This window comes from Engystomops pustulosus, chromosome 5 (genome assembly GCF_040894005.1).
Source record: "Engystomops pustulosus chromosome 5, aEngPut4.maternal, whole genome shotgun sequence".
Lineage (NCBI taxonomy): Eukaryota > Metazoa > Chordata > Amphibia > Anura > Leptodactylidae > Engystomops > Engystomops pustulosus.
This window is the reverse complement of record NC_092415.1, coordinates 211823901-211850395: the sequence shown is the minus strand read 5'-3', so window position 1 is coordinate 211850395 and position 26495 is coordinate 211823901. Positions and strand designations below refer to the sequence as shown.

Here is a 26495-nt window from a genome sequence, read left to right as displayed (position 1 = left end):
GAATAACCAACACTAGATACACAGGAGACTGAATAACCAGCACCAGATACACAGGAGACTGAATAACCAGCACCAGATACACAGGAGACTGAATAACCAGCACCAGATACGCAGGAGACTGAATAACCAGCACCAGATGCACAGGAGACTGAATAACCAGCACCAGATGCACAGGAGACTGAATAACCAGCACCAGATGCACAGGAGACTGAATAACCAGCACCAGATACACAGGAGACTGAATAACCAGCACCAGATACACAAGAGACTGCAATATCCAGCACCAGATGCACAGGAGACTGAATAACCAGCACTAGATACACAGGAGACTGAAAAACCAGCATTAGATACACAGGAGACTGAATAACCAGCACTAGATACACAGGAGACTGAATAACCAGCACCAGATACACAGGAGACTGAATAACCGGCACCAGATACACAGGAGACTGAATAACCGGCACTAGATACACAGGAGACTGAATAACCAGCACCGGATACACTGGAGACTGAATAACCAGCACCAGATATACAGGAGACTGAATAACCAGCACTAGATACACAGGAGACTGAATAACCAGCACCAGATACACAGGAGACTGAATAACCAGCACCAGATACACAGGAGACTTAATAACCAGCACCAGATACACAGGAGACTGAATAACCAGCACCAGATACACAGGAGACTGAATAACCAGCACCAGATACACAGAAGACTGAATAACCAGCACCAGGTACACAGGAGACTGAATAACCAGCACCGGATACACAGGAGACTGAATAACCAGCACCGGATACACAGGAGACTGAATAACCAGCACCAGATACACAGGAGACTGAATAACCAGCACCAGATACACAGGAGACTGAATAACCAGCACCGGATACACAGGAGACTGAATAACCAGCACCAGATACACAGGAGACTGAATAACCAGCACCGGATACACAGGAGACTGAATAACCAGCACCGGATACACAGGAGACTGAATAACCAGCACTAGATACACAGGAGACTGAATAACCAGCACTAGATACACAGGAGACTGAATAACCAGCACCGGATACACAGGAGACTGAATAACCAGCACCAGATACACAGGAGACTGAATAACCAGCACTAGATACACAGGAGACTGAATAACCAGCAAGGCATGATTGGAGCAGGCAGGTATATAAGGCATTTCCCGGATGCCTCCAGCAGCCACTGGGGAACTGTCAGGCTAGTAAGCCTTGCTGGACAGGGCTGAAGGGCAAGGAGCAGGGTGTGGCTCAGCCAATCCAAACACTAAGCCACAGTTCACACACAAATACACGCCATCTATTCTGCTAACTGCAGATGGAGCCCTAATTCCCTGATGTTCTCTGGAGACTATTTACTTCTTCTTTCCTCCAGCCATTTCCATGTATCTTGGGTGTATAAATTAAGGTCTAGCGGTCTCCTAGGCCTTCAGTGCAGTCTGAATTATTCCAGAATTAAACCAGGTTTGGATAAAACCTACTATAAGTACTAACCCATCACTAATCTCCCCATAAATAATGCTGTTTGTAGCAATAACTATCGTCTTCCCCTATTCTCACATCTCCATCCATATTTCACCACCTACTAACGAATTCTCTATCACCATCTCTTCTGCCCTCTCACTTAATGGTTTCTGTTGATGCTTCCTTACCTGAGTGCTACACTCCGGCTTTACAAACAGGAGCAGCCACCTCATTCTCTATCCTTCTCTCACCTACTATCTCTGATACTCCTTGCTGCTGGATGCATTTCCCCCAATCCATGGCCTTTCAAGCATATCCCCACCGTTCCTCCAGCCTTCCTCCATAGACTCTAATCTACAACCTACCCACCTGACCCGCTCCCCACCACCTCCTCTACCTTCTCTCTGGAGCATTATGGAACGCATGTTCCATATGCAACAAAGTCACTAATATTCATGACCTCTTCATTTATCTGCAACATGCTTTTCTGGGCTTTGTCAGGGTTCGTGGTCAGTGGATCCTCTGGACCACCGCGGGAGATGGTACTAGCCGACACCAGAGAACGCCGCAAAGGGGGATGGACTTACTGCAGCAGGTTGCCACCAGGTCGTTCCACAGGTACTTCAAGCCCCTGGTGGCTGCCAATGTCACGGTACCGAATCGGCGTTCAGGCTCACGTTCGGGTACAGGCAGGTAGTAAGGGCTGTCAGCAGAGGTCCGGGGTCGGCAACAGGAGATCAAGGCAGGTACAGGAACACAGGGAACAAACACAAGGAAGCTTTCTCTTAGGCTGTGAGCTCAAAGATATGGCGAGGAATGATGGGAGCCGCCGGTCTTTAAGGAAAGCCCGGAAGTGGCCAGCGCCAATCAGCGGTACGCTATCCCTTTAAATTTTTAAGCGCTGGCGCGCGCGCCCTAGTGGGCGAGGGCATGCGCAACCAAGCCTGGACGGGAACAGGAACTTAGACACAAACTGGACCCCTCGTTCGGACATGATGTGCAGCAGAAGTCCATGCAGCCGGAAGATATGCTGGAAAACAAACTGGCAAGACGTAGACGCAGATGGAAGACCTGGAAGGGGAACAACATGGGACATCTTGGAAAACCGGTCCATCACCACCCAGATGACTGTATTGCCAGAAGAGAGAGGAAGATCAGTGACAAAGTCCATAGCCACATAAGACCACGGACAACTGGGTATTGGCAACGGAAGTAGCAGGTCAGGCGGTTTGAGATGAGAGGCTTTGTAGCGGGTACAGGAGGAGCAGGATCCCACCCTTTCTGGGTGAGCACCGCTTCAGCTCCCACGAAGGATGCATCCACCTCAAGATCAAAGGGTTTCTCAGAGTCTGAGCTATTGAGAACAGGAGCCAAGGCTAAAGCAGACTTCTACCTGGAGAAGGCTTCTTCAGCCGCAGGGGGCTGGGCATGGGGATTAGCACCTTTCTTGGTAAGTGCCAGGATGGGAGACACCAGAGTGGAAAAATGCTGAATAAACTGCCGATATTAGTTTGCAAAACCCAGGAACCACTGTATGGTTCGTAGACCTTCTGGGCGTGGCCACTGAAGAACTGCAGACATTTAAGCAGGATCTACCTGGAGACCTCTGTCGAAGATAATATAGCCGAGGAATGGTAGGCTGCGTTGGTGAGATTGACATTTTTCAAGCTTGGCGTAGAGTTGGTTAGCCTGTAGCCGGCCAAGAACTTGACGTACGTGTGACTAATGGGTCTCCAGGTCTGGAAAATACACTAAGATGTCGTCCAGGTAGACCACGACACACGTATACAGAAGTCCATGAAAATGTCATTCACAAACATTGACCTTGTTCAGCCCGCGATAGTCTATGCCGGGGAGTAGAGAGCCGTCCTACTTGGTGACAAAAAGAATCCTGCACCAGCCGGAGATGAGGACTTGCATATGAAGCCTCTTTGCAGGTATTGCCAGAAGAGAGAGGAAGATCAGTGACAAAGTCCATAGCCACATAAGACCACGGACAACTGGGTATTGGCAACGGAAGTAGCAGGTCAGGCGGTTTGAGATGAGAGGCTTTGTAGCGGGTACAGGAGGAGCAGGATCCTACCCTTTCTGGGTGAGCACCGCTTCAGCTCCCACGAAGGATGCATCCACCTCAAGATCAAAGGGTTTCTCAGAGTCTGAGCTATTGAGAACAGGAGCCGAGGCTAAAGCAGACTTCTACCTGGAGAAGGCTTCTTCAGCCGCAGGGGGCTGGGCATGGGGATTAGCACCTTTCTTGGTAAGTGCCAGGATGGGAGACACCAGAGTGGAAAAATGCAGAATAAACTGCCGATATTAGTTTGCAAAACCCAGGAAGCACTGTATGGTTCGTAGACCTTCTGGGCGTGGCCACTGAAGAACTGCAGACATTTAAGCAGGATCTACCTGGAGACCTCTGTCGAAGATAATATAGCCGAGGAATGGTAGGCTGCGTTGGTGAGATTGACATTTTTCAAGCTTGGCGTAGAGTTGGTTAGCCTGTAGCCGGCCAAGAACTTGACGTACGTGTGACTAATGGGTCTCCAGGTCTGGAAAATACACTAAGATGTCGTCCAGGTAGACCACGACACACGTATACAGAAGTCCATGAAAATGTCATTCACAAACATTGACCTTGTTCAGCCCGCGATAGTCTATGCCGGGGAGTAGAGAGCCGTCCTACTTGGTGACAAAAAGAATCCTGCACCAGCCGGAGATGAGGACTTGCATATGAAGCCTCTTTGCAGGTTCTCTTTGATGTACTCAGACATGGCAGCCATCTCCGGAACAGAGAGAGGATACACACGGCGAGTTCCAGGCAGCATGTCCACTGGGCAATCATAGGGTGCGGTAGCAGTCGCTGCCAATGTTTTTGGAAACATTGGCAAAGTTACCAGGAGCATGCTAGCAGACCCTCCAGAGACTTGGGAGACACAGAAGAATTCAGGACGGGTAGAGTGGCATTCTGATCTCCAGCGCAGGACCTCCACAGTCTTCCAGTCGAGGACCAGGGCGTGACCTGGGAAGACAGTCCTTTTTTGAATGTTGCTGACAGGGCCGCGTCGTTCCAGGAGAGCTTGGAAGCCAGGGTGTAGAGGATTCCCCCTGTCTATGGTGATGGTAGAACTGCCTCTCCTCTAGGTGTAGAGGATGTCCCCTGTCTATGGTGATGGTAGAACCTCCTCTCCTCTAGGTGTAGAGGATGCCCCCAGTCTATGGTGATGGTAGAACCTCCTCTCCTCTAGGTGTAGAGGATGCCCCCTGTCTATGGTGATGGTAGAACCTCCTCTCCTCTAGGTGTAGAGGATGCCCCCTGTCTATGGTGATGGTAGTACCTCCTCTCCTCTAAGTGTAGAGGATGCCTCCTGTCTATGGTGATGGTAGATCCTCCTCTTCTCTAGGTGTATAGGATGCCCCCTGTCTATGGTTATGATAGAACCTCCTCTCCTCTAGGTGTAGAGGATGCCCCCTGTCTATGGTGATGGTAGAACCTCCTCTGTTCTAGGTGTAGAGGATGCCCCCTGTCTATGGTGATGGTAGAACCTCCTCTCCTCTAGGTGTAGAGGATGCCCCCTGTCTATAGTGATGGTAGAACCTGCTCTCCTCTAGGTGTATAGGATGCCCCCTGTCTATGGTGATGGTAGAACCTCCTCTCCTCTAGGTGTAGAGGATGCCCCCTGTCTATGATGATGGTAGGACCTCCTCTCCTCTAGGTGTAGAGGATGCCCCCTGTCTATGGTGATGGTACACCCTCCTCTGTTCTAGGTGTAGAGGATGTCCCCTGTCTATGCTGATGGTAGAACCTCCTCTCCTCTAGATGTAGAGGATGCCCCCTGTCTATAGTGATGGTAGAACCTCCTCTCCTCTAGGTGTAGAGGTCAATTTGTTGTTGTAGATGTCAAGTTGCACGACAGGGCCACGATGGTGGTGAGATCGGCCTCTTCTGGTAACAGAACCTTGGCGAGATCCATGGTCGGATCTTATTGTCAGGATCAGGGGTAGTGGACCCACTGAACCACCGCGGATGATGACGTAAGCCAACACCTGGGATCAGAGTCTAAGTGGTACCTGGTTTGTCACCAGAGCCCCCCGCAAAGCGGGTTGGACTTGCTACGGTGTGGTACCACCAGTTCGCTCCACAGGCATGACTTTGTCCACGGTGGTGGCCAAGGCGAGATGCAGAATAATGAGGCAGAGACGGAGTCAGGGACAGGCAGGAGGTCAGGACAGGCAGCACAGGATCAGAGTCAGGGACGGGCAGAAGGTCAGGACAGGCAGCACGGGAGCAAAGTCAGGAATGGAATCGAGGTCACAACGGGAAATCAGTCTAAACGCACAGGGCAAGGAACACCGCTTTCTCAATGGCATGGAAGCACAAAGATCCGGTGGGACATGAGGGAAGAGGTTGGCTATTTATTAGATGGCCAGGTGGCCAGTGACAATTAGCAGCACCCTGGCTGTTTAAATCTTGAGAAGCCGGCGCACGCTTGTCCTAAGAGGTGGGGACGCGCCCGCCGGATCGTAGACTAGTGAGAGAGCCTGCCAAGGCTCTGAGGGGCCACAGGGAGACACACAGGAGAGGAGGGTCGCAGGAGCACCCATGACAAGTACACTCTCACTACAATCTTCTGCTTTCCTCATGAGGGAGCCCGTAATACACATGTACGTTTTTCAATAGATACATTTGAGGTTGATATTAGCCCCCCCCCCTTCCTTCTGTGTTTCCATCTTGACTGCTTCTGTGTTTGTCACATATTTATTTCTGTTCATTGCCAGAATTTAGTTGTTTGAAATGTTATGATCTTGTTTAAAGCTGCGGGCGACACGCGGCATTTCATAGGAAGAAAAACAACGGGGCCGTGACCTGATACAGCCTAGAGATGCAGGTAATGGGCCATGAGCACAATGGGGCTCATTTACTTACCCGGTCCAGTTGCGATCCCGCGGCGTGTTGTCCGACGAGGATAAGGAGCTGCCGGGATTCACCTTGGTCGTGCGCCCGATATCAAGCAGGTGTCGCTGCCGCGCCGAGTTCCACCGGAGTTCACCTTCTTTTTCCTGGTGCATGTAAGTGCTGATCTTGCGACAAAAAAAGTTTTTTTAAATCTGCGGTTTCTCTGAATCCTTCGGGTTGTCCGGCGGCCACGATTTCTGTTGTGTGAAAGCCAACGCCGATGCGCCAAAATCCGATCGCGTGCGGCAAAATCCCAGGGCAATGCGGCGCAAAATGGAAATATTCGAGAAACCTGACGAAAGTGCAGCATTCGAACCCTTAGTAAATGAGCCCCAATGTATTTTCAAGGAAAGATATCATTGCACGATGTGAAAAAAAGAAAACCTTATGAATAAGCTAAAGACCCCCAAAATGAATTATCTATACATTGGGGTTCATTTACTAAGGGTCCGATTCGCGTTTTCCCAACGTGTTACCCGAATATTTCCGATTTGCCCCGATTTCGGGGGGCGTGGCCGAACAAAAACCCGACGGATTCGGAAAAAAACGCCACATTTAAAACAAAAAAAGTGTCTCGGAGCTTGCACTTACCTTCACTAGGAATAGGCCGGTGAACTTGAGCGCGTTCCGATGCTTTTCAGCGCAGAAGCGCCACCTGGTGGACGTCGGAGGAACTGCCTTAATGAATCCCGGCCGGACCTGAATCCACAGCAGAGAACGCGCCGCTGGATCGCGAATGGACCGGGTAAGTAAATCTGCCCCATTGTATCTCATCCCACAAACTATAGGCCTCATATCTTCGCATTACCAAAAAAATAAAACGTTATAGCCTGTACAGTGTGAAAATACAAATCTGCTCTAACTCGCGCTCCTTCCGCTCTATGCCCGGCCATGTGCCCATACAGCAGTTGGTACCACATATGGGGTATCACTACCTGTGCACGTGCCTCTATGACCTCCCTCCAACCCCCAACATGCTTGTGATGAGGCTCAGTATTTTGTGTGGCCTCTACGTGTCTGTATGACCCCTCTACAACACCTCGGCATGCTCCTGATGAGGCTCAGTATTGTGTGTGGCCTCCACGTGCCTGTAGGACCTCCCTGCAACACCTCGGCATCCTCCTGATAAGGGTCAGTATCGTGTGTGGCCTGCAAGTGTCTGTACGACTTCTATGCAACACCTCAGCATGCTCCTGATGAGGCTCAGTATTGTGTGTGGCCTCCACCTGCCTGTATGACCTCCCTACAACACCTCGGCATGCTCCTGATGAGGCTCAGTATTGTGTGTGGCCTCTACGTGTCTGTATGACCTCCCTACAACACCTCAGCATGCTCCTGATAAGGGTCAGTATTGTGTGTGGCCTGCAAGTGCCTGTATGACTTCAATGCAACGCCACGGCATGCTCCTAATGAAGTTCAGTATTGTGTATGGTTTCCACGTGACTGTATGAATTCTCTGCCATGACCCGGCATGCTCCTGATGAGGCTCAGTATTGTGTGTGGCCTCCACGTGCCTGTAGGACCTCCCTGCAACACCTCGGCATCCTTCTGATAAGGGTCACTATCGTGTGTGGCCTGCAAGTGTCTGTACGACTTCCCTGCAACACCTCGGCATGCTCCTGATGAGGCTCAGTATTGTGTGTGGCCTCCACGTGCCTGTAGGACCTCCCTGCAACGCTGTGGGATGCTCCTGCTGAGGCTCAGTATTGTGTGTGGCCTCCACGTGCCTGAAGGACCTCCCTGTAACGCTACGGCATGCTCCTGCTGAGGCTCAGTATTGTGTGTGGCCTCCACGTGCCTGTATGACTTCAATGCAACGCTGCAGCTGTCTCCTGATGAGGCTCAGTATTGTGTGTGGCCTCCACGTGCCTGTATGACTTCAATGCAACGCTGCAGCTGTCTCCTGATGAGGCTCAGTATTGTGTGTGGCCTCCACGTGCCTGTAGGACCTCCCTGCAATGCTGCGGGATGCTCCTGCTGAGGCTCAGTATTGTGTGTGGCCTCCACGTGCCTGAAGGACCTCCCTGCAACGCTACGGCATGCTCCTGCTGAGGCTCAGTATTGTGTGTGGCCTCCACGTGCCTGTATGACTTCAATGCAACGCTGCAGCTGTCTCCTGATGAGGCTCAGTATTGTGTGTGGCCTCCACATGCCTGTAAGACCCCCCTACAATGCCTTGGCATGCTCCTGATGAGACTCAGTATTGTGTGTGTCCTCCACGTGCCTGTATCACTTCCCTGCACCGCTGGGGCAGTCTCCTGATGAGACTCAGTTTTGTGTGTGGCCCCCATGTGCCTATATGACCTCCCTCCAACCCCCGGCATATTTCTGATGGTTTGTGGCCTCCACATGCCTCTATGACCTCGCTACAATGCCTCCGCATGCTCTTGATGAGGCTTAGTATTGTGTGTGGCCTCCACGTGCCTGTATGACCTCCCTACAATGCCTAAAGTGGAGCTCAGATAGGGCAGCTCATCCTTAACGGCACATTAATGCCAGCTGTTGCAAGAAGGTTTGTTGTATCTGTCACCGTAGTGTCCAGAGGTTGTAGGCACTACCAGGAGCCATGGAGGGGGCCGTAGGAAGACAATGATCCAGCAGCAGGAGCGCTACATTCGCCTTTGTGCAAGGAGGAATAGGAGGAGCACTGCCAGAGCCCTTCAAAATTACCTCCAGCAGCCACAAATGTACATATGTCTGCACAAACGGTTAGAAACCGACTCCGTGAGGATGGTATGAGGGCCCAACATCCACAGATGGGGGTTGTGCTCACAGCCCAACACTGTACAGGACGCTTGACATTTGCCACAGAACACCAGGATTGGCAAATGCTTTATTCAAGGTCTGGGAGGAGATCCCTCCCTTGTAAGGAGGGCATACAGGCACATGGAGGCCTCACACAATACTGAACCTCATCAGGAGCATGCCCACGGCCTTGTAGAAAGGTCATACAGGCACATGGAGGCCTCACACAATACTGAACCTCATCAGGAGCATGCCCACGGCCTTGTAGAAAGGTCATACAGGCACATGGAGGCCACACACAATAATGAGCCTCATAGGAAGCATACTGAGGTATTGTAGGGAGGTCATACAGGCACATGGAGGCCTCACACAATACTGAGCCTCATCAGGAGCATGCAGAGGCATTGTATAGAGGTTATACAGGCACGTGGAGGCCACACACAATACTGAGTGTCACGGGTGTCCATGCAATCCATGTCACGGATCACGAGCACACCCGCGCTCCTCTCTTTGGTGGCGTGTCTACCCTGGACCCAGAGTTAACTCTCTTGGCTCTACTCCATTTCGGTTAGGCCACATGCCTGCCTCTTGTCCCGGCCGCGCGCCGCCTCTGCAGGATTTAAAGGGCCAGCGTCCTCCCCATTGGCGCTGGTCACTTCCGGGTTTTCTATTTAACCCGGCGGCTCCCTTCTCTCCCCGCCGGATCTTCAAGTCTTCCCATTGAAGTGAAAGCCTCCTGTGTGTATCCCGAGGTCCCGTTTCTGTGTGTATTCCGAGGTCCCGTTCCTGTGGTCCGTATCCTGTGGTCTGTGTCTGGTGGTCTGTATCCTGTGGTCCGTTTCCTGTGGTCCATGTCCAGTGGTCCGTATCTTGTGGTCCGTGTCCTGTATCCTGTGGTCCGTTCCCGTACTACTGTGCTCCTGCGGTGCCGTCCAGGGTTCCAGCCCAGCAGTGTCTTCAGTCCATACCAGCGGTACCAGTGTTCCTCTGAGTTCCTGGTGTCATCTCAGGCTGTGATTGTTTCCTGCATTTGTTACCTTGGCTGCAACCGCGGGTCTCATACCGACCCCGCTGTGGTCCAGAGGGTCCACAGACTCTTCCCAAAGAGACTCTGGCAGTTCTACCTTCACAAACAGTGACAGTGAGCCTCATCAGGAGCATGCTGATGCGTTTCAGGGAGGTCATACAGTCACTTGGCGGCCACACACAATACTGAGCCTCATCAGGAGCGTGCCGACATGTAGGGAGGTCATACAGGCACATGGAGGTCACACACAATACTGACCTCATCAGGAGCATGCCGAGGTGTTGTAGGGAGATCATACAGGCACATGGAGGTCACACACAATACTGAGCCTCATCAGGAGCATGCCGAGGTGTTGTAGAGAGGTCATACAGGCATGTGGAGGCCACACACACTACTGAGCTTTATCAGGGGCATGCTGAAGTGTTGTAGGGAGGTCATACAGGCATGTGGAGGTCATACACACTACTGAGCCTCATCAGGAGCATGCCCAGGCGTTGTAGGGAGGTCATACAGGCATGTGGAGGCCACACACACTACTGAGCCTCATCAGGAGCATGCCGAGGCGTTGTAGGGAGGTCATACAGGCACAGGGAGGCCACACACAATACTGAGCCTCATCAGGAACATGCCCAGGTGTTGTAGGGAGGTCATACAGGCACGTGGGGGCCACACACTACTGAGCCTCATCAGGAGCATGTTGAGGTGTTGTAGGGAGGTCATACAAGCATGTGGAGGCCACAGACACTACTGACCTCATCAGGAGCATGTTGAGGTGTTGTAGGGAGGTCATACAAGCATGTGAAGGCCACACACAATGCTGAGCCTCATCAGGAGCATGCCGAGGTGTTGTAGGGAGGTCATACAGGCACGTGGAGGCCACACACAATACTGAGCCTCATCAGGAGCATGCCGAGGTGTTGTAGGGAGGTCATACAGGCATGTGGAGGCCACACACAATACTGAGCCTCATCACCTCATCAGGAGCATGCCGAGGTGTTGTAGGGAGGTCATACAGGCATGTGGAGGCCACATACAATACTGAGCCTTATCAGGAGCATGCCCAGGAGTTGTAGGGAGGACATACAGGCACATGGGTGCCACACACTACTAAGCCTCATCAGGAGCATGCTGAGGTATTGTAGGGAGGTCATACAAGCACGTGGAGGCCATGGACACTACTGACCTCATCGGGAGCATGCCGAGACGTTGTAGGGAGGTCATACAGGCACATGGAAACTACACACAATACTGAGCCTCATCAGGAGCATGCCATAGCGTTGCAGGGAGGTCCTTCAGGCACGTGGAGGCCACACACTACTGAGCCTCATCAGGAGCATGCTGAGGTGTTGTAGGGAGGTCATACAGGCACGTGCAGGCCACACACAATACTGAGCCTCATTTTGACTTTTGGACATTACATCAAAGTGGGATCAGCCTGTAGTGTGTTTTCCTCTTTAATTTTGTGGACGACTCCAAATCCAGGCCTCCATTGGTTAATAAATTTGATTTTCATTGATGATTTTTTTGTGATTTTGCTGTCAGCACATTCAATTTTGTACATAACAAAGTGTTCAGTGAGAATATTTCATTCATTCAGCTCTAGGAGCTGCATTTGCATTTTCCAAAAATAATCTAAAGTTTCTAAATCGAACTTCAATTCTGTTTTAACCCCTGTTTAACACTCCTAGGTCCGATGGCTGATAATGTATTCACGCCCTGAATATTTTTATTGTAGCTGGGCCCACCCCGATATCACTCACACTGCCGGTGAAATAAAATCCTGAAAAGAAGCGTTGGTGATATGGGGTTAAAATGCCTCAAAAAACAAACGTGCACCAGATTTATTGTGTTTTCGACATTTGGAATTCCCAAGAGCAGGATATGGAAAAACATTCGAAAAAGCGTCAAATTTAGGAAACTCAAATTGCTGATGAGAACCTGCGATGGGACGTGATATCCAACAAGTTGGGGGCATTGCACCACGTACTGTGACAATCAGGTTCACACCCCAATGACCCGATTCGTCTGAAAATACTGAGACCCTTGAGGACATCGGCCACGAATAAAGCTGACAGCACCAGAAGCCCCAGTGAACTGCTTGTGGCCATGGAAGACTCGGAGTGGATTCACACTCTATGACATGACAGGTGGGGACAATGAGCAGCAGATAATTAGGACATGGGCAGTTCATGGAGCCAAGACCTCAATATGAGAAGTAGTGGCATCACTCTGGTGGTTCAAGTGTAGTCCAAGAAGCATCGCTCCACTTACGGCACCGCAGGCGAGACATTCTGCTTCAGACACTTGTAGATAAACTCTCTGACCTGGGCTTGGACCTCTGTGCGTCGGTCTCTCCCCCGGAAATAGTTCTCTTACTGTGCGACTTTTGGTGCTTAACAAGTGTTGAGCTTCGACTAAATCTTTTTCCACACTCGAAACATGAGTAAGGCTTCTCCCCGCTGTGGATGCGCAGGTGGATTGAGAGGTGCGAGTGCTGGATGAAGCTCTTGCCGCACTCTGTGCAGCTGTAAGGCTTCTCTTTGGTGTGGGTTCTGCAATGCGTCACCAGGTAAGTGCTCCGGCTGAAGCTCTTCCCGCACTCGGCGCAGGTGTAGGGTTTCTCTCCCGTGTGGGATCGGACGTGGTTGTTATAATCAGACACCTGAATGAAGCTCTTTCCGCAGTCAGCGCAGGTGTAGGGCTTCTTCCCAGTGTGGATTCTCTCGTGTCGGATGAAGGCTGATTTGCAGGGGCAGCTCTTACCACAGTAACTGCAGATGAACAAGGATCCTTTATGTGGTTTCTCTAAGGCGTTGATAATGGACATGTTGTCGGAGGCAGTGAACACGTTGTTATATGTGGACTCCACAATGTCATCACTGGGATAGGAGAACTCAGAATCCATCTCTTCAAACTTAGCAACCTTCCCATTAACTGAAGAGTCATCCAATGGCGGGACCCTGGGGTGGTCCTCCTGTGGTGACAAGCAAGGGGCCTCAGGGTTCAGGTTCTCACTGTTCTCGCTCATCCCATTCACTCCCTCAGATGGGGAGTAGCTGTACTCAGTTTTAGGACTACACACTTTCGTAGTTTCAATGACACATTCTTGGCCGCCATCGGCTGGAGCGTCCACATTTCTTACATCTGTTTCCTCCTCAATGTCCTTCGAAGGGTTCTGTGACTTCTTCTTCCATATAAACTTTTTATGATGGGAAAACAAGAGGTGACGGTCATCTTCTGAGGCACCTTCAGAGATCAGGTACTTTTCCAAGGTGATGCGTATGGGTTTTTGGGACATTTTCTTGCTCTCTTTTGGCCGTTTTCTACAGTTTGCCGGTTGTTGATCCAATTCCATCACCTCGTCTGTTTCGGATTTGACGTGTGGGGCTTCAGCTCTATGAGGAGACCTGTCTGGAGGCTCCTGGTCTGTGACTCTCCCCCACGTGGGCGGGGTGTTCTGTGTGAAGTTATGAGGGACGTCCACCTCACTTTTTTTCTTACTAAAGTGTAAAGTCTTTCTCCTATGGGACTTCTTATGTTTCACGAGGGTGGAGCTGCGGCTGAAGCTGTTTCCGCACTCGATACAGATGTAGGGCTTCTCCCCGCTGTGGATGCGCAGGTGCAGCGAGAGGTGCGAGTGCTGGATGAAGCTTTTGTTGCACACATTGCAGGTGTAAGGCTTCTCTTTGGTGTGGGTTCTAGAGTGCGTCACCAGGTAAGTGCTCCGGCTGAAGCTCTTCCCGCACTCGGCGCAGGTGTAGGGTTTCTCTCCCGTGTGGGATCGGACGTGGTTGTTATAATCAGACACCTGAATGAAGCTCTTTCCGCACATTGCGCAGGCGTAGGGCTTCTCCCCGGTGTGGATTCTCTGGTGTCGGATGTACGCAGATTGACAGGGACAAGTCTTTCCACATTCGGAGCAGATGTAGATGTTGGCGTTTAGTTTCTTCTTGATGTTTGACCCCACATCCGCCTGGAGATGGATGGGGCCGCCGGCCTCGCTGGACTCCAGGGCGGGTTGGCTGCACACTCCGTTCACATGTTTGGGGCCTTCAGTCTCTGTTCTTGTCCCAGATTTCTCGGCTTCTACTTTTGAACAATTATTGGAGGTTTCTGTTGCCAGACTGCGGAGATGTGCGATGATGCTGGTGATATCACTAGGACCGCGCTCCTCCGGGGACACTCTGTCCACCAGGCTGCTCGAAGGAGCTTGGGGAAGATTATTGATGTTGCACACCCCCCAGGACGACTCTCGGGGAAAGCAGGCGGAGAGGACATTGTTCATTAGTGGAACTGCAGGAGATCCCAGACTATGCGAACCAGAAGTCATGGTACCACCTCCTGGAAGAGAAGACGAGGCACCTTAACAGTATCCAAAAGGTAACCGCACACTGCAACCCCATGGACCATGGTCACCTTACACCTGATGTACTGCTACACCCCATCCTTCCATGGTCACCTTACACCTGATGTACTGCTACACCCCATCCTTCCATGGTCACCTTACACCTGATGTACTGCTACACCCCATCCTTCCATGGTCACCTTACACCTGATGTACTGCTACACCCCATCCTTCCATGGTCACCTTACACCTGATGTACTGCTACACCCCATCCTTCCATGGTCACCTTACACCTGATGTACTGCTACACCCCATCCTTCCATGGTCACCTTACACCTGATGTACTGCTACACCCCATCCTTCCATGGTCACCTTACACCTGATGTACTGCTACACCCCATCCTTCCATGGTCACCTTACACCTGATGTACTGCTACACCCCATCCTTCCATGGTCACCTTACACCTGATGTACTGCTACACCCCATGCTTCCATGGTCACCTTACACCTGATGTACTGCTACACCCCATCCTTCCATGGTCACCTTACACCTGATGTACTGCTACACCCCATCCTTCCATGGTCACCTTACACCTGATGTACTGCTACACCCCACCCTTCCATGGTCACCTTACACCTGATGTACTGCTACACCCCATCCTTCCATGGTCACCTTACACCTGATGTACTGCTACACCCCATCCTCCCATAGTTACTAAACATTTAATGTACTGCTACACCCCATTCCTCCTATCCTCCCCTCACATTTGCTGTAGAGCTGCACCCCAATCCTCAGAATTTCTAGTGTCTTGGACAGTGATAGTCTCTGACCCCTCTGCTGCCTCTAGCGCTGGTGGCCTCCGCTCCGTCACTCTCTGTCCTACGGGACTACCTGTACTTACCATCTGCCCCGTGGCTCACGGCTCCATCACTTGTCTGCAGACTTCCCGCTCCACGAACTAACATGGATCCTGGAGTCATCTCCGGGTGCACGGCTGGAGCCTCGGTGCCTACAGGAACCAACAAGGATCAGAGACGGACAGGAAAAGGGGGAGACCAAAGTAACATCACAACGCACCAAAGAAGAACAAATCAAGGTCAAAGACTCCATCATCCCGTCCCTGCAGAACGCCCTCGGCCATCGTTCGAAGCTTCCATGCAAACTCTCCAGAGGGTCTCGTGCGGGTCCAGGGGTCCTGAAGGGACAATAAGAGGTGAAATGATCAACATGGCCCTCACAGAACCTCCTAATCCAGGGCACCAGCACGGGGGCTCACTGGGGGCGACGGCCTCTCCCCGGTCACTGGGGGCGACGGCCTCTCCCCGGTCACTGGGGGCGACGGCCTCTCCCCGGTCACTGGGGGCGACGGCCTCTCCCCGGTCACTGGGGGCGACGGCCTCTCCCCGGTCACTGGGGGCGACGGCCTCTCCCCGGTCACTGGGGGCGACGGCCTCTCCCCGGTCACTGGGGGCGACGGCCTCTCCCCGGTCACTGGGGGCGACGGCCTCTCCCCGGTCACTGGGGGCGACGGCCTCTCCCCGGTCACTGGGGGCCACGGCCTCTCCCCGGTCACTGGGGGCCACGGCCTCTCCCCGGTCACTGGGGGCCACGGCCTCTCCGGTCGCTGGGGGCCACGGCCTCCCCGGTCGCTGGGGACGACGGCCTCTCCTGTCGCTGGGGGCGACGGCTTCACCGGTCGCTGGGGGCGACGGCCTCTCCGGTCACTGGGGCGACGGCCTCTCCGGTCACTGGGGGCCACGGCCTCTCCGGTCACTGGGGGCCACGGCCTCTCCGGTCACTGGGGGCGACGGCCTCCCCGGTCACTGGGGGCCAAGGCCTCTCCGGTCACTGGGGGCGACGGCCTCTCCGGTCACTGGGGGCCACGGCCTCTCCAATCACTGGGGGCCATGGACTCCACACCCTGGCTCCTCCCACTGTTGCAGGGCCCCCCTCTGCTCCCGGGGCCCCTCTCACCTCTCTTGCAGCCCAGGATTACAGCTCAGCTGAGTCTCCGCACAGATCGCAGGGACTGCAGAGGCTTCCTGGGACTTGTAGTCAATCCTTCGCACCTCTCCAGACAGAACTCATTCTATAGGACTACAACTCCCAGGAGGCAGTGCGCGCAGGGTCCTGACAGGCTGGCCGAGGGCGCAAGGGCCGCTGGGAGTTGTAGTTTCTGGATTGAGAAGCAAAACGGAAGAGAGAACAAAAAAAGACTACAAATCCCAGAATGCAACAGAACCAGAGAAACCGGAAAAGAAAGGGCGGGGCCGCTACACCGGAAGAGGCGGGGCGAGGGCTGTTTCCGCTGGATGGAGCGTCCCTGTGTAAATCCCATCCAGGTAACGCTCAGGTAATGAGAAGAACCGCAGCCCCTGCCCGGCCCCGGGAGACCCCGCGTGTGCGGCGGCCGGGGGGTAACCCTGTGTGTGCCGGGGGGGGTAACCCTGTGTGTGCCGGGGGGGAGGAGGGGGTAACCCTGTGTGTGCCGGGGGGGAGGAGGGGGTAACCCTGTGTGTGCCGGGGGAGGAGGGGGTGACCCTGTGTGTGCCGGGGAGGAGGAGGGGGTAACCCTGTGTGTGCCGGGGGGGAGGAGGGGGTAACCCTGTGTGTGCCGGGGAGGAGGAGGGGGTAACCCTGTGTGTGCCGAGGGGGTGACCCTGTGTGTGCCGGGGGAGGAGGAGGGGGTAACCCTGTGTGTGCCGAGGGGGTGACCCTGTGTGTGCCGGGGGGGTGACCCTGTGTGTGCCGGGGGGGTGACCCTGTGTGTGCCGGGGGGGAGGAGGGGGTAACCCTGTGTGTGCCGGGGAGGAGGAGGGGCTAACCCTGTGTGTGCCGGGGGGGAGGAGGGGGTAACCCTGTGTGTGCCGGGGAGGAGGAGGGGGTAACCCTGTGTGTGCCGAGGGGGTGACCCTGTGTGTGCCGGGGGAGGAGGAGGGGGTAACCCTGTGTGTGCCGAGGGGGTGACCCTGTGTGTGCCGGGGGGGTGACCCTGTGTGTGCCGGGGGGGTGACCCTGTGTGTGCCGGGGAGGAGGAGGGGGTAACCCTGTGTGTGCCGGGGGGGTGACCCTGTGTGTGCCGGGGGGGTGACCCTGTGTGTGCCGGGGGGGTGACCCTGTGTGTGTGTGTGTGTGTGTGTGTGTGTGTGTGTGTGTGTGTGTGGGGGGGGGGGGGGGGGGGGGGGGTGTGACACAATTGCAGAATGTTGGGAGTAGTAGTCCTGGTTGTGCTCTGACCTCCCCGTCCTGTCAGCTCTCGTCCTAGGAGGAGGCCATGAGCGAGCGGCCGGGAGGAGAAGACGTGTGGGACCCCTGCAGCTCCGGTGACGACTCCCCCATACCTTACACAGGTAGAGAGATGACACATGAGTAAGTGAGAAGACCCCGGGGGAAGGGACGAGCGGGGGATCACATGGACGGGAGAGGAGACATCGGGGATGAGGGCGATGGACGGGAGAGGAGACATCGGGGATGAGGGCGATGGACGGGAGAGAGCAGGGAGGAGGGTGGGTGAGGAGAGAGGAGGGTGGGTGAGGAGAGAGGAGGGTGGGGGAGGAGAGAGGAGGGTGGGGGAGGAGAGAGGAGGGTGGGGGAGGAGAGAGCAGGGAGGAGGGCGGGGGAGGAGCGAGCAGGGAGGAGGGCGGGGGAGGAGCGAGCAGGGAGGAGGGCGGGGGAGGAGCGAGCAGGGAGGAGGGCGGGGGAGGAGCGAGCAGGGAGGAGGGCGGGGGAGGAGCGAGCAGGGAGGAGGGCGGGGGAGGAGCGAGCAGGGAGGAGGGCGGGGGAGGAGCGAGCAGGGAGGAGGGCGGGGGAGGAGCGAGCAGGGAGGAGGGCGGGGGAGGAGCGAGCAGGGAGGAGGGCGGGGGAGGAGCGAGCAGGGAGGAGGGCGGGGGAGGAGCGAGCAGGGAGGAGGGCGGGGGAGGAGCGAGCAGGGAGGAGGGCGGGGGAGGAGCGAGCAGGGAGGAGGGCGGGGGAGGAGCGAGCAGGGAGGAGGGCGGGGGAGGAGCGAGCAGGGAGGAGGGCGAGGGAGGAGGGCGGGGGAGGAGCGAGCAGGGAGGAGGGCGGGGGAGGAGCGAGCAGGGAGGAGGGCGGGGGAGGAGCGAGCAGGGAGGAGGGCGGGGGAGGAGCGAGCAGGGAGGAGGGCGGGGGAGGAGCGAGCGGGGAGGAGGGCGGGGGAGGAGCGAGCGGGGAGGAGGGCGGGGGAGGAGCGAGCGGGGAGGAGGGCGGGGGAGGAGGGCGGGGGAGGAGCGAGCGGGGAGGAGGGCGGGGGAGGAGCGAGCGGGGAGGAGGGCGGGGGAGGAGCGAGCGGGGAGGAGGGCGGGGGAGGAGCGAGCGGGGAGGAGGGCGGGGGAGGAGCGAGCGGGGAGGAGGGCGGGGGAGGAGCGAGCGGGGAGGAGGGCGGGGGAGGAGCGAGCGGGGAGGAGGGCGGGGGAGGAGCGAGCAGGGAGGAGGGCGGGGGAGGAGCGAGCAGGGAGGAGGGCGGGGGAGGAGCGAGCAGGGAGGAGGGCGGGGGAGGAGAGCGGGGAGGAGAGCGGGGGAGGAGGGCGGGGGAGGAGCGAGCAGGGAGGAGGGCGGGGGAGGAGCGAGCAGGGAGGAGGGCGGGGGAGGAGAGCGGGGAGGAGGGCGGGGGAGGAGCGAGCAGGGAGGAGGGCGGGGGAGGAGAGCGGGGAGGAGGGCGGGGGAGGAGCGAGCAGGGAGGAGGGCGGGGGAGGAGGGCGGGGGAGGAGCGAGCAGGGAGGAGGGCGGGGGAGGAGCGAGCAGGGAGGAGGGCGGGGGAGGAGCGAGCAGGGAGGAGGGCGGGGGAGGAGAGAGCAGGGAGGAGGGCGGGGGAGGAGAGCGGGGAGGAGAGCAGGGATGAGGGCGGGGGAGGAGGGCGGGGAGGAGAGCAGGGATGAGGGTGGGGGAGGAGCGAGCAGGGATGAGGGCGGAGGGTGGGGGAGGAGAGAGCAGGCAGGAGGGCGGGGGAGGAGAGAGCAGGGAGGAGGGCGGGGGAGGAGAGAGCAGGGAGGAGGGCGGGGGAGGAGAGAGCAGGGAGGAGGGCGGGGGTGGAGAGAGCAGGGATGAGGGTGGGGGAGGAGCGAGCGGGGAGGAGCGAGCAGGGAGGAGGGCGGGGGAGGAGAGAGCAGGGATGAGGGCGGGGGAGGAGAGAGCAGGGATGAGGGCGGGGGAGGAGAGAGCAGGGATGAGGGCGGGGGAGGAGAGAGCAGGGATGAGGGCGGGGGAGGAGAGAGCAGGGATGAGGGCGGGGGTGGAGAGAGCAGGGATGAGGGCGGGGGTGGAGAGAGCAGGGATGAGGGCGGGGGTGGAGAGAGCAGGGATGAGGGTGGGGGAGGAGGGCGGGGGAGGAGGGAGCAGGGCGGAGGGCGGGGTAGAGAGAGCAGGGATGAGGGCGGAGGGTGGGGGAGGAGTGAGCAGGGATGAGGGCGGGGGTGGAGTGAGCAGGGATGAGGGCGGGGGAGGAGAGAGCAGGGATGAGGGCGGGGGAGGAGAGAGCAGGGATGAGGGTGGGGGAGGAGGGCGGGGGAGGAGCGAGCAGGGAGGAGGGCGGGGGAGGAGCGAGCAGGGATGAGAGCGGGGGAGGAGCGAGCAGGGAGGAGAGAGCAGGGATTAGGGTGGGGGAGGAGCGAGCAGGGATGAGGGCGGGGGAGGAGCGAGCAGGGATGAGGGTGGGGGAGGAGCGAGCAGGGAGGAGAGAGCAGGGATGAGGGCGGGGGAGGAGCGAGCAGGGAGGAGGGCGGGGGAGGAGCGAGCAGGGAGGAGGGCGGGGGAGGAGGGCGGGGGAGGAGCGAGCAGGGAGGAGGGCGGGGGAGGAGCGAGCAGGGAGGAGGGCGGGGGAGGAGCGAGCAGGGAGGAGGGCGGGGGAGGAGCGAGCAGGGAGGAGGGCGGGGGAGGAGCGAGCAGGGAGGAGGGCGGGGGAGGAGCGAGCAGGGAGGAGGGCGGGGGAGGAGAGCGGGGAGGAGAGCAGGGAGGAGGGCGGGGGAGGAGCGAGCAGGGAGGAGGGCGGGGGAGGAGCGAGCAGGGAGGAGGGCGGGGGAGGAGAGCGGGGAGGAGGGCGGGGGAGGAGCGAGCAGGGAGGAGGGCGGGGGAGGAGAGCGGGGAGGAGGGCGGGGGAGGAGCGAGCAGGGAGGAGGGCGGGGGAGGAGGGCGGGGGAGGAGCGAGCAGGGAGGAGGGCGGGGGAGGAGCGAGCAGGGAGGAGGGCGGGGGAGGAGCGAGCAGGGAGGAGGGCGGGGGAGGAGAGAGCAGGGAGGAGGGCGGGGGAGGAGAGCGGGGAGGAGAGCAGGGATGAGGGCGGGGGAGGAGGGCGGGGAGGAGAGCAGGGATGAGGGTGGGGGAGGAGCGAGCAGGGATGAGGGCGGAGGGTGGGGGAGGAGAGAGCAGGCAGGAGGGCGGGGGAGGAGAGAGCAGGGAGGAGGGCGGGGGAGGAGAGAGCAGGGAGGAGGGCGGGGGAGGAGAGAGCAGGGAGGAGGGCGGGGGAGGAGAGAGCAGGGAGGAGGGCGGGGGTGGAGAGAGCAGGGATGAGGGTGGGGGAGGAGCGAGCGGGGAGGAGCGAGCAGGGAGGAGGGCGGGGGAGGAGAGAGCAGGGATGAGGGCGGGGGAGGAGAGAGCAGGGATGAGGGCGGGGGAGGAGAGAGCAGGGATGAGGGCGGGGGAGGAGAGAGCAGGGATGAGGGCGGGGGAGGAGAGAGCAGGGATGAGGGCGGGGGTGGAGAGAGCAGGGATGAGGGCGGGGGTGGAGAGAGCAGGGATGAGGGCGGGGGTGGAGAGAGCAGGGATGAGGGTGGGGGAGGAGGGCGGGGGAGGAGGGAGCAGGGCGGAGGGCGGGGTAGAGAGAGCAGGGATGAGGGCGGAGGGTGGGGGAGGAGTGAGCAGGGATGAGGGCGGGGGTGGAGTGAGCAGGGATGAGGGCGGGGGAGGAGAGAGCAGAGATGAGGGCGGGGGAGGAGAGAGCAGGGATGAGGGTGGGGGAGGAGGGCGGGGGAGGAGCGAGCAGGGAGGAGGGCGGGGGAGGAGCGAGCAGGGATGAGAGCGGGGGAGGAGCGAGCAGGGAGGAGAGAGCAGGGATTAGGGTGGGGGAGGAGCGAGCAGGGAGGAGCGAGCAGGGATGAGGGCGGGGGAGGAGCGAGCAGGGATGAGGGTGGGGGAGGAGCGAGCAGGGAGGAGAGAGCAGGGATGAGGGCGGGGGAGGAGCGAGCAGGGAGGAGGGCGGGGGAGGAGCGAGCAGGGAGGAGGGCGGGGGAGGAGCGAGCAGGGAGGAGGGCGGGGGAGGAGCGAGCAGGGAGGAGGGCGGGGGAGGAGCGAGCAGGGAGGAGGGCGGGGGAGGAGCGAGCAGGGAGGAGGGCGGGGGAGGAGCGAGCAGGGAGGAGGGCGGGGGAGGAGCGAGCAGGGAGGAGGGCGGGGGAGGAGCGAGCAGGGAGGAGGGCGGGGGAGGAGCGAGCAGGGAGGAGGGCGGGGGAGGAGCGAGCAGGGAGGAGGGCGGGGGAGGAGCGAGCAGGGAGGAGGGCGGAGGGCGGGGGAGGAGCGAGCAGGGAGGAGGGATGAGGGCGGGGGAGGAGCGAGCAGGGAGGAGGGCGGAGGGTGGGGGAGGAGCGAGCAGGGATGAGGGCGGAGGGTGGGGGAGGAGCGAGCAGGGATGAGGGCGGGGGAGGAGCGAGCAGGGATGAGGGCGGGGGAGGAGCGAGCAGGGAGGAGAGAGCAGGGATGAGGGTGGGGGAGGAGGGCGCGGGAGGAGCGAGCAGGGATGAGGGCGGGGGAGGAGCGAGCAGGGATGAGGGCGGGGGAGGAGCGAGCAGGGATGAGGGCGGGGGAGGAGCGAGCAGGGAGGAGAGAGCAGGGAGGAGGGCGGGGGAGGAGCGAGCAGGGAGGAGGGCGGGGGAGGAGCGAGCAGGGAGGAGGGCGGGGGAGGAGCGAGCAGGGAGGAGGGCGGGGGAGGAGCGAGCAGGGAGGAGGGCGGGGGAGGAGCGAGCAGGGAGGAGGGCGGGGGAGGAGCGAGCAGGGAGGAGGGCGGGGGAGGAGCGAGCAGGGAGGAGGGCGAGGGAGGAGGGCAGGGGAGGAGCGAGCAGGGAGGAGGGCGAGGGAGGAGGGCAGGGGAGGAGCGAGCAGGGAGGAGGGCGGGGGAGGAGCGAGCAGGGAGGAGGGCGGGGGAGGAGCGAGCAGGGATGAGGGCGGAGGGTGGGGGAGGAGCGAGCAGGGATGAGGGCGGGGGAGGAGCGAGCAGGGATGAGGGCGGAGGGCGGGGAGGAGCGAGCAGGGATGAGGGCGGAGGGTGGGGGAGGAGCGAGCAGGGATGAGGGCGGGGGAGGAGCGAGCAGGGATGAGGGCGGGGGAGGAGCGAGCAGGGATGAGGGCGGGGGAGGAGCGAGCAGGGAGGAGAGAGCAGGGATGAGGGTGGGGGAGGAGGGCGGGGGAGGAGCGAGCAGGGATGAGGGCGGGGGAGGAGCGAGCAGGGATGAGGGCGGGGGAGGAGCGAGCAGGGATGAGGGCGGGGGAGGAGCGAGCAGGGATGAGGGTGGGGGAGGAGCGAGCGGGAGGAGAGAGCAGGGATGAGGGCGGGGGAGGAGCGAGCAGGGAGGAGGGCGGGGGAGGAGAGAGCAGGGATGAGGGCGGGGGAGGAGCGAGCAGGGATGAGGGCGGGGGAGGAGCGAGCAGGGATGAGGGTGGGGGAGGAGCGAGCAGGGAGGAGAGAGCAGGGATGAGGGCGGGGGAGGAGCGAGCAGGGAGGAGGGCGGGGGAGGAGAGAGCAGGGAGGAGAGAGCAGGGATGAGGGTGGGGGAGGAGGGCGGGGAGGAGCGAGCAGGGATGAGGGCGGGGGAGGAGCGAGCAGGGATGAGGGCGGGGGAGGAGCGAGCAGGGATGAGGGCGGGGGAGGAGCGAGCAGGGATGAGGGTGGGGGAGGAGCGAGCAGGGAGGAGAGAGCAGGGATGAGGGCGGGGGAGGAGCGAGCAGGGATGAGGGCGGGGGAGGAGCGAGCAGGGATGAGGGTGGGGGAGGAGCGAGCAGGGAGGAGAGAGCAGGGATGAGGGCGGGGGAGGAGCGAGCAGGGATGAGGGCGGGGGGAGGAGCGAGCAGGGAGGAGAGAGCAGGGATGAGGGTGGGGGAGGAGGGCGGGGGAGGAGCGAGCAGGATGAGGGCGGGGGAGGAGCGAGCAGGGATGAGGGCGGGGGAGGAGCGAGCAGGGATGAGGGCGGGGGAGGAGCGAGCAGGGATGAGGGTGGGGGAGGAGCGAGCAGGGAGGAGAGAGCAGGGATGAGGGCGGGGGAGGAGCGAGCAGGGAGGAGGGCGGGGGAGGAGAGAGCAGGGATGAGGGTGGGGGAGGAGCGAGCAGGGAGGAGGGCGGGGGAGGAGCGAGCAGGGAGGAGGGCGGGGGAGGAGCGAGCAGGGAGGAGGGCGGGGGAGGAGCGAGCAGGGAGGAGGGCGGGGGAGGAGCGAGCAGGGAGGAGGGCGGGGGAGGAGCGAGCAGGGATGAGTCCTGACTTCTACTTTCCTTGTAGATGCATTTGGGCCGATGAATGGGACTGAGGAGGAGAGCGCCTTGTACATCCAGCAGTGTGGAGTTCTTCTAGATTGTCACGGCGACGACATTTCCCCGTCTGCTCCAGGAGAAGAAAGTGAGGAAAGTTTCTTTGAGTTGGATAAGAAAGACGACTCCCCGCGCAGTGTATCCGCCAAAGCGGGCCCCAGCAGTAGAGGGGCCAGCAAGCTGTCCACCATCATTGCCCATTTACAGAGCTTGGCCAGTGAGCGGGAGTCGTCCCGTAGAGAGTCAGGGGTGGAGGAGGACGTAGCCTTCGAGATGGGGGAGAGTTCTTTCACTTACGATACCCAGGGGATTTCCTTTGAAGACCATGGAGAGAACCTGGGGTCCCCTAGGGGGCGCTCACACGCCTCTGATCAACGCCTAAAAGCCTTCAAGGCAATTAAAATCTTGCAGGACACAGACTCAAAGGACAAAAAATATATCTGTGTAGAATGTGGGAAAACCAGCCGGTACAAGTCTGCGTATCTCCGACACAAGCGGACGCACACTGGCGAGAAGCCCTTCAGCTGTACCGACTGTGGAAAGTGTTTCCGGAGAAGCTCCCAACTGGTGACGCACCAGAGAATCCACACGGGTGAGAAGCCCTACAGCTGTTTGCGCTGCGGGAAGAGCTTCAGCTGTAACTCCACCCTGGTGACCCACCAGCGCACCCACACCGGGGAGAAGCCTTACATCTGCATTGAGTGCGGGAAGGGCTTCATTCACAGTTCTGACTACAACCGGCACCACCGGGTCCATCGCGGAGAGAAGCGCTACACCTGCAAGGAGTGTGGCAAGAGCTTCAGCCAGAGCTCCTACCTGGTCATCCACCAGCGCATCCACACCGGAGAGAAGCCCTTTGTGTGCAACGAGTGTGGAAAGTGTTTCAGCCGCAACTCGTCTCTGGTGACTCATCAGAGGGTCCACACGGGCGAGCGGCCGTACACCTGTGCCGAATGTGGGAAGAGCTTCCGCCAAAGTTCTCACCTCCTCATCCACCAGAGGACACATACTCCAGACAGCCACCTGGCGCTACGTGCCATGATGTAAGGTGTTTCCGCTAGTGGCAGAGAGGACTAATGGGGTCACCCCCTTCCAAAGATGATTACCGACCCCCCCCCCCCATCATGCCCCAATGTGTTAAGGGCATGAACCCCCCTCAGAGACAAGTTGAGGTGCTCCTTTACTTCACGGTGCTAATGAAGACCCCTCCGCTCCCCTGTGACGTCTCGTATTGCACTGACTTGAGGTCATTCTCTCCTGTGTGATGGAACAGACTCTCTGCCCCTCCCCCTCCCGACTATTTATACTTGATTGTTAGTGTGGAGGCCCCTCGTGGCTCGGTAGAGTCCTCAGCCTTGTCCTTGTTGCATGCCGCTACGTCAGCCTTTGTACCGTGGCTGATCCGTTCATTTCTGGCGTCTGTTGTGAGGCCGCGCTGCTTTATATGAAGGAGTCTTATGAGTCGGGACCAGAGGGACCATAGTCGTGTCTTGTATCTCCAGAAGAAGACGTCCACTCCTGTCTCCCCCTCATGGCTCGTACTCACTATGGCGCATCTGCCAAGGAACCATAGGTGGAGCAGATCGTTGGTTCCTCTCTGACCATCTCTGCACAGGGGATGTAGTCCTGCAGTCCTCGCCCACATTCATAGTGTTAATTCAGTGCTGTTCTGTTGCATTGTGGGTAGGTACGTGGGACGCAAGGAGTCGGCACCTTGTGAGGGTGTGAGCTGTGTATCTCCTGCATGACGGTCGGCTGGAGCCTCGGAGCTCGTTACCACAGACTATGACTGGAGCTCCGGTCATGTGACACTATTATTTATAGAGCGCGGTACAGCCCCCGGCCGGGTGCCCGCTACTCCCCGACACTACACCCGCCGCCGCCGCCCTCCATGGACAATGAATCCTCCAAAGCACTTTTTATACTGTGACCATTGTATCAATAAAAGACGTAAAACCATCGAGTCAGAATCGGTGTCTCCCCCAAGAGCCCAACGAGGCCGAAGACCAACGCAGTCCACAGGACCGGGGCCCTGGAACACCCGGCATTACACTCCTCCTCCTCCATCTGACACCCGGCATTACACTCCTCCTCCATCTCACACCCGGCATTACACTCCTCCTCCTCCATCTGACACCCGGCATTACACTCCTCCTCCTCCATCTGGCACCCGGCATTACACTCCTCCTCCTCCATCTCACACCCGGCATTACACTCCTCCTCCTCCATCTCACACCCGGCATTACACTCCTCCACCTCCATCTGACACCCGGCATTACACTACTCCTCCTCCATCTGACACCCGGCATCACACTCCTCCTCCATCTGACACCCGGCATCACACTCCTCCTCCATCTGACACCTGGCATTACACTCCTCCTCCATCTGACACCTGGCATTACACTCCTCCTCCTCCATCTGAC

General features: G+C 58.5%; 2 protein-coding genes across 8 annotated transcripts; one reads left to right on the top strand and one right to left on the bottom strand.

Moving 5' to 3' along the window:
• Window positions 1-12018: 12018 nt before the first annotated feature.
• On the bottom strand, window positions 12019-16737 carry LOC140133878 (uncharacterized). The gene is made up of 4 exons (XM_072154546.1): window positions 16532-16737; window positions 15635-15752; window positions 15459-15566; window positions 12019-14552 (listed from the first exon to the last, which is right to left on the bottom strand). Exons 2-4 carry the CDS (start codon window positions 15696-15698, stop codon window positions 12508-12510), a joined length of 2217 nt encoding a protein of 738 aa, XP_072010647.1. The 5' UTR covers window positions 15699-15752; window positions 16532-16737; the 3' UTR covers window positions 12019-12507.
• Window positions 16738-16770: 33 nt separating this feature from the next.
• Window positions 16771-26031, top strand: LOC140133884 (uncharacterized). 7 transcript variants are annotated; one of them, XM_072154557.1, is made up of 3 exons: window positions 16771-16899; window positions 17811-17907; window positions 24044-26031. In XM_072154557.1, exons 2-3 carry the CDS (start codon window positions 17832-17834, stop codon window positions 25117-25119), a joined length of 1152 nt encoding a protein of 383 aa, XP_072010658.1. In that variant the 5' UTR covers window positions 16771-16899; window positions 17811-17831; the 3' UTR covers window positions 25120-26031. The 7 variants fall into 7 exon arrangements, with proteins under 7 accessions (XP_072010658.1, XP_072010660.1, XP_072010656.1 ...); XM_072154559.1 differs by having other exon boundaries at window positions 16772-16910; window positions 17811-17926; XM_072154555.1 differs by having other exon boundaries at window positions 16776-16910.
• Window positions 26032-26495: the final 464 nt, after the last annotated feature.